Source organism: Petaurus breviceps, unplaced genomic scaffold, assembly GCF_028583685.1.
Source record: "Petaurus breviceps papuanus isolate PSGF00001 unplaced genomic scaffold, PetGlider_PUasm1.0 229, whole genome shotgun sequence".
Classification (NCBI taxonomy): domain Eukaryota; kingdom Metazoa; phylum Chordata; class Mammalia; order Diprotodontia; family Petauridae; genus Petaurus; species Petaurus breviceps.
Genome location: NW_027185903.1, coordinates 30829957 through 30842764, shown reverse-complemented (window position 1 = coordinate 30842764; position 12808 = coordinate 30829957). Strand labels below are relative to the sequence as shown.

Here is a 12808-nt window from a genome sequence, read left to right as displayed (position 1 = left end):
AATTACATAAGTACAGCTACCTCCCCTTCACCTCCCATGCCATATAACATTTATTAAATGAATACATTTCAAATAATGGTGTATGTAGTAAAAATAGGCAATCAAAACACCAAGAAACTGTTGCAGGCGTCATCTGATTGCACATTATAGGACATCATTCCACTCAAGACCTACTGCCATAGTGCTGTACATATGAGGTGCACTCAAAAATTGATGGTGAAATTGGACTAAACACAAAACCATCATAAACCACAGTGAAGTATAGCAGCTTTTGATGTTTAATCATGCCTGACTTTTTATGCCTCCATTTGGAGTTTTCTTTGCAAAGATACTGGAGTGGCTTGACATTTTCCTTCTCCAGGTCATTTCATAGATAAGGAAACTGAGGCCAACAGGGTTAAGTGACTTGCCCAGGGTCACCCAGTGTCTGAGGCCTGATTTGAACTCAGCTCGTCCTGACTCCACTGCTGCTGGTCTATGCACTATGCCACCTAGCTGACCAGAATTAGAACAGTAGTGTAATATAATGGAAACATCACTCGATAGGGAGCCCAGGTTTGCCTTCTTGCCTTGCCATGCTGGATATAACTTTGAGTAAGTTACTTAATCTATCCTTGTCTCAATTTCCAAATTTGGTGCTATTCCACAAAAAAGGGCAAGAATGCTTCCTGCCTTGCCTATGTCAGGGGGCTATGGTGAGGATCAAACATGAGAGAATTCATGTGACAAGGCTTTGTAAATTGTAAAGCCCTATACAAATGGGAAATTCAATTATGAATCTCATAAGCCTTTAATTACATTCTCATGAGGCTAATTATTTTAAAGCATACAATAAGTATTCTTTTGTCAAACTCAAATCATCAGTGGACCATAGAGTTATTAAGAATTTTCTACTAATTTTGGGAATAAAATGCTTGTCCTCATGCTTGTCATGAGATATCAGATGGTGAAATGGGGGAAGAGTCAGGACTAATAATGAAGAAGCTTTAATTGTTGTTGCTGTTGAGTCATTTTGGTCATGTCTAACTTTTTGTGACCCCATTTGGGGTTTTCTTGGCAAAGATACTAGGGTAGTTTGCCATTTCCTTCTCCAGCTCATTTTACAGATGAGGCAAACTGAGTTAAGTGACTTGCCCAGTGTCACACAGCTAGTGTCTGAGGCCAAATCTGAACTCCGGTCTTTCTGACTCCAGGCCCAGTGCTCTACCCACTGAGCTACCTAGCTGCCCCAAAGTTTAAATTAAAGGGACAAAAAATTTTCTTGGTTTAAGGTCAGCCTGACCTTTATTCACACGGACGCTATTTGGGGGTGTACCAGAGCCAGCTTACTCACAAGACCCAATTGTTAATTTTTCAGAGGGTGCATTTACACCATAGCACCTGGCACATGGTATAAATCAGGGCTCGGTATTTATTGTTTTGCTATCTAGAGACTTAAGAAAGTGATGGAGAAAGAGATTAATCATGAAAATTAGACATACAACATGTCATGTGTACATTTCCCCACTCCCCCCAGAGTCAGCATATGGCTAAAGTCAGATACACTTCAATTCCTAGGAGCTCAAGGCTTGTACTGCCTCTACATAAAACAGCTGGAAATAACCTTCTCTAGGCCCCTGAAAGCTCCTCAAGTTCAAAGCTGTTCTTGTGGGCCCACAGTAAGCAGGCCATACCTGGGACAACTTATACTACCCCGAACATTTCCCTTTCCCACCTCTACTTCTTATCCTAAGATAAAAGTGAGTCAAAGACTTAGTTTTATTCATTCCTTATGATGACCGACTATAATAAATGTAATGACTTTCATTAACAATGGTTAGAGCTGACGTGTATATAGTTATTTAAAGCTGGCAAATGACATTCCAAACATTATCTCTATGCTGCATCATAGCTCTATAGATCATCATCAGTCCCATGAGCTAGATACTGAAGATATTACTATTCCCATTTTACAGATGAGGAAATTGAGGCTGAGACAAGTTTATGTGATTTGCCCAGTCACCTCTATAGTAAATGCCAGAGTCAGGATCTGGACTCAGTTTTTCTTGACATCCATCTCATCCTCTCTGCAGTGCCCATGGTCTGACAAAAGAATGAGCCGGGAGAGGAGTGGGGGAGGGAGACAAACTCAAATCTGTAATTCTAGCACTGAAGACCAATGTGAGAGGATATAGTTATGATTCCAAGCTATCAAAAACTTTTCCAAATAGCACTAATTTCCTTTTATTACTGCAGATCAGGCATTTTACAGGCAATTATCAGAATGTAATGACTGGGAATAAAGCCATCTCATTGATGGGCATCAGCTTCCAACTGGATATGGACAATGAATGGTAGAAACACAGAATGCTTCCATCACATACAAAAGGCAAGTGGAATTTCCTGGTCCAACTATATTTTCCTATGTAGTAACAAGGGTTACCTTCCACATACTCCATGACCATGCACAAGTGGCGCCTTGTTTCAAAGGAACAGTACATGCTGACCACAAATGGATTTTCCGCAAATGTCAGGATATCGCGTTCCACAAAGGCCTGCTGAATCTGGTTCCGGAGGATGAGGTTCTGCTTATTGATCTTCTTCATGGCAAACCTCTGCCTGGATTCTTTATGCCGCACAAAATAAACAGCCCTGCAAGTAAGCACAGAAGAAAAACAACAGGAGTGTGCTTCTGGGCATGATCTAGATTATATTTACCAATTCCCTTCCTACCCCCATTTTTGAATGCAGCTCCAAATTTCTTGTTTAGGTCAAGATTCAACACGCAAAACCACAGTCAGAGAAAAACAAAACAAAACAAAACAAGAACATACCACCACCACCAACACTTCAAACTCGGCAAAATTCTTTAAGCTAGAATTGATTTTAGGTTTTCCTTCAATAATGGTCATAGGTCACACAGAAAGATATCAAATCCATCTTCATTCATTGCCCAAGGTCACAGTGCATGGACAATCCCCAGGTAGAGGAATTTTCCAATAACTAACAAAGTGATGTTCAGCTTTTTTAAAGTGAAAAAGAAAATCTGATATATAATTTAAGCAGAGTTAGGATGGTTGAAGTTATACATGATATGTCGGTTCTATCCAGTGCCTAACTCCCTAGCTCAAAGTTAGGTATTATTCCTTGATTGACTAAAGCAGTAATTTACTAAATGGTACCCTTGTGGTCTGAAAGAAATAATACAGCTCTTGAAAATGTCTGGCTTACAACTGGGAGTAGTTTCAATCCTGGGAAACCTCGCTGAGGATATCATGCAATTTTCATCCTATGAGATTTCTGGATAAATGAGCAGTATGCTGAGGGTGGGGAGACTGGGAGAGGGGGAAGGGAGTAGGAATGGAGTGGAGAAGGCAGAAGAGGTAGAGATATGGCCAGAAGGGAGAATGTCCCATAACTCACCTTCTAATTTCCTTGTTAACTTTGTTCAGACCAACTCAGTTGTGAGATGCACCCATTCTTGCCTCCACTGGAAATTGGCCTTGGGAAAGGTGATTAATCTCATACCTTTGTCCCAACTTTGAATTTGCACTTAGCCACACACATCCATGAATCAGGGTACTGCTTTATTACCCCCACCTAAATCTTAGCAGCACTAATTTTCCTGAGGCTAAGGAAAACCAAGGACAAGACAAGACAAACTTAAAAGAACAAGCAATCTGAACGGAGAGGGCTTTGAGGAAACTGTAACCTGGGAACTACACCGAAGCATAATGAGTATTTTTCTTTCTCACAGGACACCTCCCCTCGTCTGTGATTATCACACTAGGGAGATCAAGTGAGAATTCCAAAGTTGGGAAAAGACCACATCAGTCATACTGGCTCCTGAGATAGCTAAGCATTCATTAACAAATGAAAAAAATATATATGCATTTAGATATACACTACATCCTGTCCCCATATACACACACACCCACTCCCAAAACAAAAATACTAAGTGAGACTCTGCTCCCTAGGAATATTCCAATGATGTGCTTTTTTGGGGGGGAATTCTAATTATGTGTCCTAACCACATTTATTATCTGGAAAAAAAAAATCAATGGTGACCTAAGACAGCCCAGATTCAATGTGGACATACTCTGTATACCATAGTTACGATATTGGGGTAAAACACTCACAATCACTAAAATTGATTTGCTTTGGGAAAGGTTCTCAATGTGTATTAACTGTACTTTCTCTCAAGTGACTCCAAACCAATCAAAATTTAACCCAAAGTTTTCATCTTCCTAAACAAGCAGGGTCATCTTTTTTTTTTCATTCATGAAATTGGGGGGGATCCTTTATTTTTTCCCCAACTGAGTCAATTTTCATCTTCCCTCACACACTTAGTCATTTCCTTTCTTTGTCTTCTGGATAATGGTATTCTTTCAGACCTTTACTGCATTTTCCCTCCTCTTCCTTGGTTTCTTTTCTTTCTACAATAATCTCATGCTACCTATATTCCATTTTCTTTTTCCTTTCTTCTACCTCGTCCCAGACAAAGCTTTGTTTGGACCCATTCAGTTGTAAGAATAGCACAGATACAATGGGAGTAGAAATTAACTTGGCCTCCCCTCCCACCTTCCAATGCATATTGTACAATTGCTATGAGGAGGGCTGCCTTTTTACTGTGTTTTCTTTAGGATCAGCTGTTAAGCTTACTTGATAAAGGGAAAAAAAAAACCATTTCATAATGAATTTATGAAGTGGCTATGCTGAAAAAGAGTCATCTCTTTACTGACTATCTCAAGAAATGGTTTTTGAGAATGACTTTTGGTCGTGCTGCTGTTCATCTCAAAAATGCCCTCGTCTGGATGTCACATTTACACTTCCAGAAGTCTGATATTTCATAAAGTTGTTACCAGCGAATATTTGAAGTTCATTGTGTAAAGAGCTATTTAGTAATGTGTGATGGAGATAAGTAAATATGATGCTTAGTAAGAAAAAAGGAGGGATATCTTTTTAGTTCATTTTTACCCTAATTATAATCCAGTCTCACCTTCCTCCTCTACATGGTACCACGTAAAGAACTTCATATATAATCCCAGTTTTTTAAAAAAAATCTTTTTGGAGGGGGGAAGGCAGGGCAGTTGGGGTTAAGTAACTTGCCCAAGGTCACACAGCTAGTATGTGTTAAGTGACTAAGTCTGAATTTGAACTCAGGTCCTCCTGACTCCAGGGCTGGTGCTCTATTCACTGTGCCACCTAGCTGCCCCTATATTCCCAGTTTTTCCAGTCCACCAAGTGGGAGCAGCTTTTGTATTTTTTTTTTCCTCACTGGAATATTCTGAGAACAGCAATATTTAGGGGAACTACCACAAAAAAAAATCACCAAGTAAAATTAATTCCACAGGTGTGCTAAGATACAAAGATCCTAGAAGACCAAGAGATATTTTGTTGGGCTTTTAATCTTTTTTTTTTTTTTACATTTCACAATCACTAAAATTAATTTGCTTTGGGAAAGGTTCTCAATGTGTATTAACTGTACTTTCTTCCATGTGACTCCAAACCAGTTTCAGTCAATGAAATCAGATTTACCCAGATAAAGAAGTAATGAGAGAGAATATCATAGCACTGTTTCTTGGAAATGTACTTTAAGATCATAGATTTAAAGTTGAAAGGTACTTCAAAGGCCAGATCATTGGTTTTATAGACACGGAAACTGAGGCCCAAGAAAATCAAAGGACTTGCCAGGGGTTGTATAGGATATAAGTGGCAGAGCAAGGATTCAAGTCTTTAAGCAAGAGGGGGAGGGGGGAAGGGAGAGGGAACAGACAGAGAGAGGGGAGAGAGAGAGAGAGAGAGAGAGAGGGTGACCCCAAGACAAAGGAAGATGCAGAAACATACAGAGAGGTAGGGAAAGAAGGGGGGAAGAGAGAGGAAGGAAAGAAAAAGAGATGAGAAAAGAGAAAGACATATCTGCATAGCATTTTTAAGTTTTGGGAAGAGATTTCTTCACAACAACCCTGTGAGACAGGTCATACAAGTATCACTATCCTCTTTTCATAGATAAGAAATCTGGAACTTTGAAATGTTAAGTAATTTGCCCATAATCACACAGCTAGTTAGCATCTGAGGAGGGATTTGCATTCTATCTACTGTACCATAAAGCTGACCAATGGAAGGAAAGAGAGAGTCTAGAATAGAAAGAATCAATCATATTAGGAATGTGAAAATCTATGTACAGAACTTTGTGCAAGAGTACAAGGATTATATGACTCTTGGTAAGTGTGTACATATAGGACTGAAAATATATGAGTACCAATAAAGGTGGCCATAAAAAGCATGAATCTAATGATTGTGTGCATGCCTACACAGAACCACAGAAAGTTAGAGCTGGAAGGGACATTAGAGAACATCTAGTCTAATCTTTCATTTTATAAATGAAGAAACAGAACCTCCCCGCCTTGCCCCACCCCCCGCTGCCCCCCACTATAAAGTGACTTGTTCATGATCACATCAATAGTGGGAGAGGTAGAGTTACAACCCAGCTCTTCTGATTCTTAGTTCGTTCAGCTTTTTTACCCTTCCAGTATTTTCAAATATGTGTGCACACAGGCAAAACACTTGGGTTTGTCCACCTTCAAATACATCTCTGTTTTGGTGTGAGGGCAGGAGGAAGAGTGAAAAATATAGCTTTTATTATTTTTCCCTGTAACAATCTTCATCTGTTTCTGTAAAGAATTTTAAGTAGAAATGACAAAATCTAAGTAGGATTGGCCAGTTTAAGAAGCAAGAATATTAACAGCCCAAGTGAAGAGAGCTCAGTCTGGTTTTAAAGCATAAACACGAGAGATGCTTAGAATATCATCATATCAACAAATGTTAGATCAATATCAACAAATGTTAAATAATCTGCCGTTCAGTAAATCAGAGACTGATTTTCCAATGTTAATTGTTAACTAAGTGCAATATTGAGAAAATCAGGGCATGTATTTTAGTTCAAATGTAGTTAGCCTTTCAGAACAAAGCATTTCAGTCCCAGGGCCACCAATTCCCCAAATGATACAATTCTGGAAAGTCTCTGAATGTGTTTCAGTGTCAATCACCCTCACAAGTAGACACTGTTACACAACACTCATGTACAACTGCCTAGGAAAACCTACAACAGTGAGAGTTCATCCACCCATAAAGTGAACCATTCATTCGGCTGGTTCACATAAGCATGTAAACAGCATCTTGAGTGGGTGATCCAACGGGTATAGCTTCATTCCAACTTCAAATTTAAAATAATTAAAATGTAGAGGAAATCTGCTGGAAATATAATGAGAAATTTAATTTGAGAGGAGCCAAAGGAAAAAAAAGTTTTGGCTGGATGGTAAAGGCTAAAAGAGACAGCTTGTGAAACCATTAATGACTTGGCCCACATCCTGGGTGTTTACTGATTCACAGCTTGTTTAACTTCTTGTATATTCCCAACCATTCCCCAAAGTCGGATATACCTCATCTACTATACAGTTGTTTAATTGCACTACAAATGAGTTTACTCAACCAATTATAACACCGAGTACGGCTAAGATAGGTGCTGAAACTTTCATAAAACCAGTATTCATATATAATCTTACCCATAATCCCACATCGAATACAATTTAGCTATGCTCAAGCCCAGAGTTATATTAAGTCAAATGTGCTCAGCCTTCTATCCCACTAATGAAGGAAGAAATACTCAAAGCAACCGCATCAAACCCAAAACAGGAAAAAAAAAAATTCACACTCTGGAAAAGCATTTCCAAAACTTCATTAGGAATAAAACCTTCAATTAAGTCCTTGAAGGAAATATAATACTCCAAAAATATATCATCAGAAAGCATTTACAAGGCACATTACAAAACATGCCCCTTGACATATTCCTGAAGATAAATCAGTGAAGCATGGGGAAAAACTCACAAATATTTAAGTTACTTCACCAAATTAATGAAGTGGAAAATATTGGAAGAAGGGGAAAAAAGTAAGGGAAACTAGCCCTTCTATCACAACAACAATAATTTTTATTTCATTGGCTTATACACATAGTAAACTGCTATAAATGCCTATGGAATAGTTTACGACTTTCTGTCTACAGATGGAACTAGGATTATTGGTTAATTACACTGGTGTCCTTTGACAGTCTAAAAGCAATAAGACACCACTGGTGTAATATCTTCTCCAGCTCTTTCTTATCAATTCACAAAGATTCGCCTAGCACTTAAAACTGTGGCCAATATAAGGCAAAGAATACAAATTCTTACAAAAACAAGGCAAGGGCAGACATGGTGGTATGTGCCTACAATTGCTGCTATTTGGTGAGGCTGAAGCTGGTAGAATGCTCGAATTTTAGAGTTCTGAGCCGCAGAGGAGTGAAAACCGTTAGGTTTCTGCACTGTCTGACACCAATATGGTGAACTTCTGGGAGCAGAGGGCTACCAGATTGTCTAAGCAAGGGGGTATGAGCCCAGGTCAGAAAAGGCACAGGTCAAAGCTTCCATGCTGACTAAGGACCATAATTCCGTAAATTGCAACCTTCTTCAACTCTTCTTAATTCCCTCTGTTAATTATTTCCTATTTATCCTGTATACAGCTTGCCTTATATGTATTCATTGCATGTTGTTCCCCTCCCCCCACATTAGATCGTAAGCTCCTTGAAAGCAGGGGCTATCTTTTGCCAGTTTTGCATCCCCAGCTCTTAGCTCAGAGCCTCTCACATAAGTAGGCACTTTTCTGGTTGTTGTTCAACTCTTTGTGACCCCATTTGGGGTTTTCTTGGCAAAGATACTGGAGTGGTTTTCCCTTTCTTTCTCCAGCTCATTTGACAGATGAAGAAACTGAGGCAACCAGGTCTAGGTGACTTGCCCAGTGTCACACTGGTAATATGATCAGATTTTGAAGTCAGGAGGATGAGTCTTGACTTCAGGCCCTGCACTCTATCCACTAACTGCTTGGGTAGGCACTTAATAAATGCTTATTGAATTAAATTGAAATGAGCAGCTATTGCACTTCCAGACTAGAAAAAATAGAGAGACCTGGTCTCCAAAAAACCTCCAAAAACATGCCTTCAAAGGGACATCATTACAGTGTTTTAGCTTGTAACTTAGACTTTAAAATATTCGAGGAATGACATGAAGACTAAAATAAATTGTCTGAATGAAGGACATAAGTTAATTGGATGGAAATTACTCAAAATTTAACTAAATTCTCTTCTTTGAGCACTAATCTTCCTATAGTGTCAAGGGGTGAGGGGTGGAGGGGAAGGATGGAGACAGGAAATAAATGGGATAATCTTCATGTTGTAATGCTGAATGCAATATGGCACATTTATCAGAGATACAATCATTGCAGGGAAGATCTGACCAAAAGAACTTTAGGCATTCCTCAGTTATCCAATGCTTATTTCACTATTCTGGGGTAGGCAGAAAAGAAGGGAGATTTTATAAGAAATCTTATAAGAAATTTCAAAATCTGAAGGGGCAACTTCTAAATTTATATTTATTCACTCATTCACCGGAAGGGGAAAAAAAAAAGAGTTTATTTTTCCTCACCTGAGAAACCTTTGGTGAAAGATATGTCAATAAAAAAAGCATTTTAGAAAGTCATTCCAAGATAATACCAGTTTGATATAAGAGAGTGATAGAGAACACATAAATCGGTTACATTAAAATACAACAGAAAGCTTATCTTGAATTACTCACCCGTAAGCTCCATTGCTAATTAATTTGATTGTTTCAAAATCACTTTCCCGGGGTTTTCTTCTAAGTTTCAGTGAAGTATTAGAGCTCTTGAAAACAAGAAATGAAAGTTAACAAATATTCTGAAACAATGTGATTCAGTAGACAAATGAGTAAAAGAATACGATTCTAGGCTTTGTTTTTGAATATGTTGAATTAAGAGTACTTTATCAAAAGCTATCTGGGAGGCAGCCTTTGAAATCAGTCTGACAAAGTGAGAGTGCTAAACTTCAGGATGATGGCTTTAAATAGTACACCCTTTCCATTGCTCATTATACCGCCTCATTTTTCATTCAAACGCTTGAAGAGAAAGGCATCAAGCTTTCTGAGAAGGCCATATCAATCTCCCAGACAAAACCAACCAGACTCAGTTCATCTACAGGGAGATGCTAGTGAGTATTTGAGATCAAATTTTCTGAACGTTTAGACCTGCTTCCAAGCATGAGAAAGAATAAAGAATGTGACCCAGGGAACGGCTATGACAATTACAAGAGAGTTTTTCTACCCTTGACCAGGCCATATCCATTGGCCTCAGTTTCTCTGAGCAAAATGGGATGCTGACAATTATCTGTCCCCCCATATAACTCTGGGAACATCAATGATACTGCAGCCTTTGTAAGTACAGCAATGCTTCCTTTATTTCTTCCAACCTTCATTTCACTGTGACCAAGTGAGCAATTCCACATTAAAATCAAAGGCAATTAAGGGCTCTCCTATTAGCATGGAGAGGTCAGAATTATTTAGCAAGGCCCAGTTCTCATGGTTGCTTCCATTCAAGGAAATAGAGTTCTGAATCCCTGCTCTTCCCCAACAAGAGTATTCCATAAGGCCAGACAGAGCTATAAAATAGCCAATGCTAAACTCAAAGACTATATCCAGAAATGATTCAGTGACCCAGCTCCTTCAATGGTCTCTATCTCCAGTGGAATAAAGGATCAACCACAGGGTAAGCGTCCTTCCCTCCAGGTATCTGCTCCAATTCACTGACTGCTAAGACAAAACAGCTTGAAAGTACTGAATTATCTCACCTGATGGATTTATGTACTTATTGATGCAGGGGCAATTCTTCACTTTTGCATATCTTAACTCACCTTGGCTTCTCATCACATGCAATTCTTATCTTTTTCCTTCCCTAAATTCTTCATAGAAGGATTTCTACATGAAACCTTTCCTGATCTGACCTGACCTGACCTGTTCCTTGCTAAGCTACTATTGCAGCCACTCTTCCCCACCCCCATACTCCCTTTTATTTATTGTATATAAATTCTCATACAAGCCTTTCCTCAATAGACTGTAATCTCCTTGAGGGTAAGGACTCTTTCATGTTTGTCTTTGAATCTCTCTCACCCAGCACAGTGCTTGGCTCACAGTATGGTCCTTAATAAAATGCCTGTGGATTGAATGACTAGCAGGCCAATCTATCATCCAATACTCTAGAGGTTTCTTCAGGATCAGATGCTCTTTCACGTTTACCACTGTGACACACTGGGCTATTCATCTCTCATCCCTTTCTCTTGCTATATGTCCAGCTTCTATTTCTAGTCATTTATGACAAGAATGATGTCTTTTATATCACATCTTGCATGTATTTTTCCTTCACTCTTTGGGTAATCTGCAATTCTGATTTCTCAGAATTTTGATATGTTATATGAAACTAAGCCATATATCATTCATGGGAAAATATGTTAAAATCTGTTAAAAGAATGCTTTGGCAACGGGCGTAACTTCGGGACCATTTAAGGTACCGTGAAGTTTCCCAAAAGCAACTGTCCTGATTCCCAACCTTCTATTTATTTTTGGGTCTGGTTTCATTATCCATCTGTAGTACTTACCCAAGACTTAGATACTGTTATACTATATTCAATGGACTGGCTCTGCAGTGACTTGTCATAATCTATTCTAGATAGTATGCATTTTCTATAGTGTTTTTCAATGAAAGGCAGCCTAAAACAGGGGTTGAAGAGCTGGCCTTAAAGTCAAGAAGACCTAGATTCAAGTCTTGTCTCTGTATACTGGCTGTGTGACCCTAGACAAGTCACTTATCTTCTCAATGTTCAGGGTAACATTCTAAGACTATAATTTGCAAAGAAGACCAACCTACATCAGTAGAATGAATTCTCTCACCTGGGAGTTCTCTATATCAGTGCAATCACAGGTATAGTCCCTTATCCTGTCCCTTGGGAAGATCACTGGGCCAATCTCTTTTTGAGTGGCTGTAGATTCCAATGAGAATGCCTTGCAGCCTCAGCCTCAGAACTTAGGATTTGATGAAATCAGCACAATGCCACATGGGAACAAGGGTATCAGGAAAATCTCACCAACCTGGAGGAATTCTCCATGAACTTTTGTAAAGAAAGTCCCTTCATGACAGTAATTAACATCTCTGGTAAATATACATCTCTGAATAATGAGTGGCCTCCCATTCCAATATTTAACAGTTATTTCTGTCGTTATATCTACCAAGGAATCTTTTAGAACCTTAACATGTGCCCTGGAGCCTCCCAGCTGTCATCTCTCTCATGGTTACAGGAGGGTTCTTTTGGATGCATACTCTACCAACCCAAATGGATTTCTTTTTTTTTCATAACCAACAAAAAGTAAATGGCAGGGAGATCAATTTTTTATACATTGTAGCCAATTGTTTGATTGTGAAGATGTCATCTTCCACAAAGAATCATGCAAGAAAACCTGTTCTGTTCTCTTAGTTTTCATCAAAGATACTAATTGATAATATGATGGAAAGTACTGTTCTTGGAATCTAGAGAGATGTATACTGGAATTTTGCCTCTGTCGTGTACTAGCTTAACTATAGGCAAGTCACTTAATCTCTTCACAGCCTCAGTTTTCCTCATCTTTAAAATGTGCATAATAATATCTATGGTTTTTAACTTGGAAAGTTGTTGTGGGAATCAAATGAACTAACATATGTCAGGTATTTTGTAGACCAGAAAGCAAAATTTTGTAGACCTGATGATGGTGATGTAAGCATGTAGTTCATTTTTGCTTCTATCTTCTTAAACTTTTTTTGGTATCAATAATATTTCTATCCCCATCCTCCCCCATTTTTGGTAAATCCTTTTTTTACTTGAGTTATTTTTTTTTAAAGCAATTGGGGTTAAGTAACTTGC

General features: G+C 38.7%; 1 protein-coding gene across 1 annotated transcript in view; it reads right to left on the bottom strand.

Moving 5' to 3' along the window:
• The window catches only part of MAST4 (microtubule associated serine/threonine kinase family member 4), an 808407-nt gene that overhangs the window by 47600 nt on the left and 747999 nt on the right, over positions 1–12808 (bottom strand). Inside the window, exons 15-16 of the mRNA XM_069096541.1 lie at positions 9645–9730; positions 2423–2631 (exon numbers count right to left, since the gene is read on the bottom strand). Coding sequence (XP_068952642.1) covers positions 2423–2631; positions 9645–9730 — 295 coding nt within the window. The remainder of the gene's footprint in view (positions 1–2422; positions 2632–9644; positions 9731–12808) is intronic.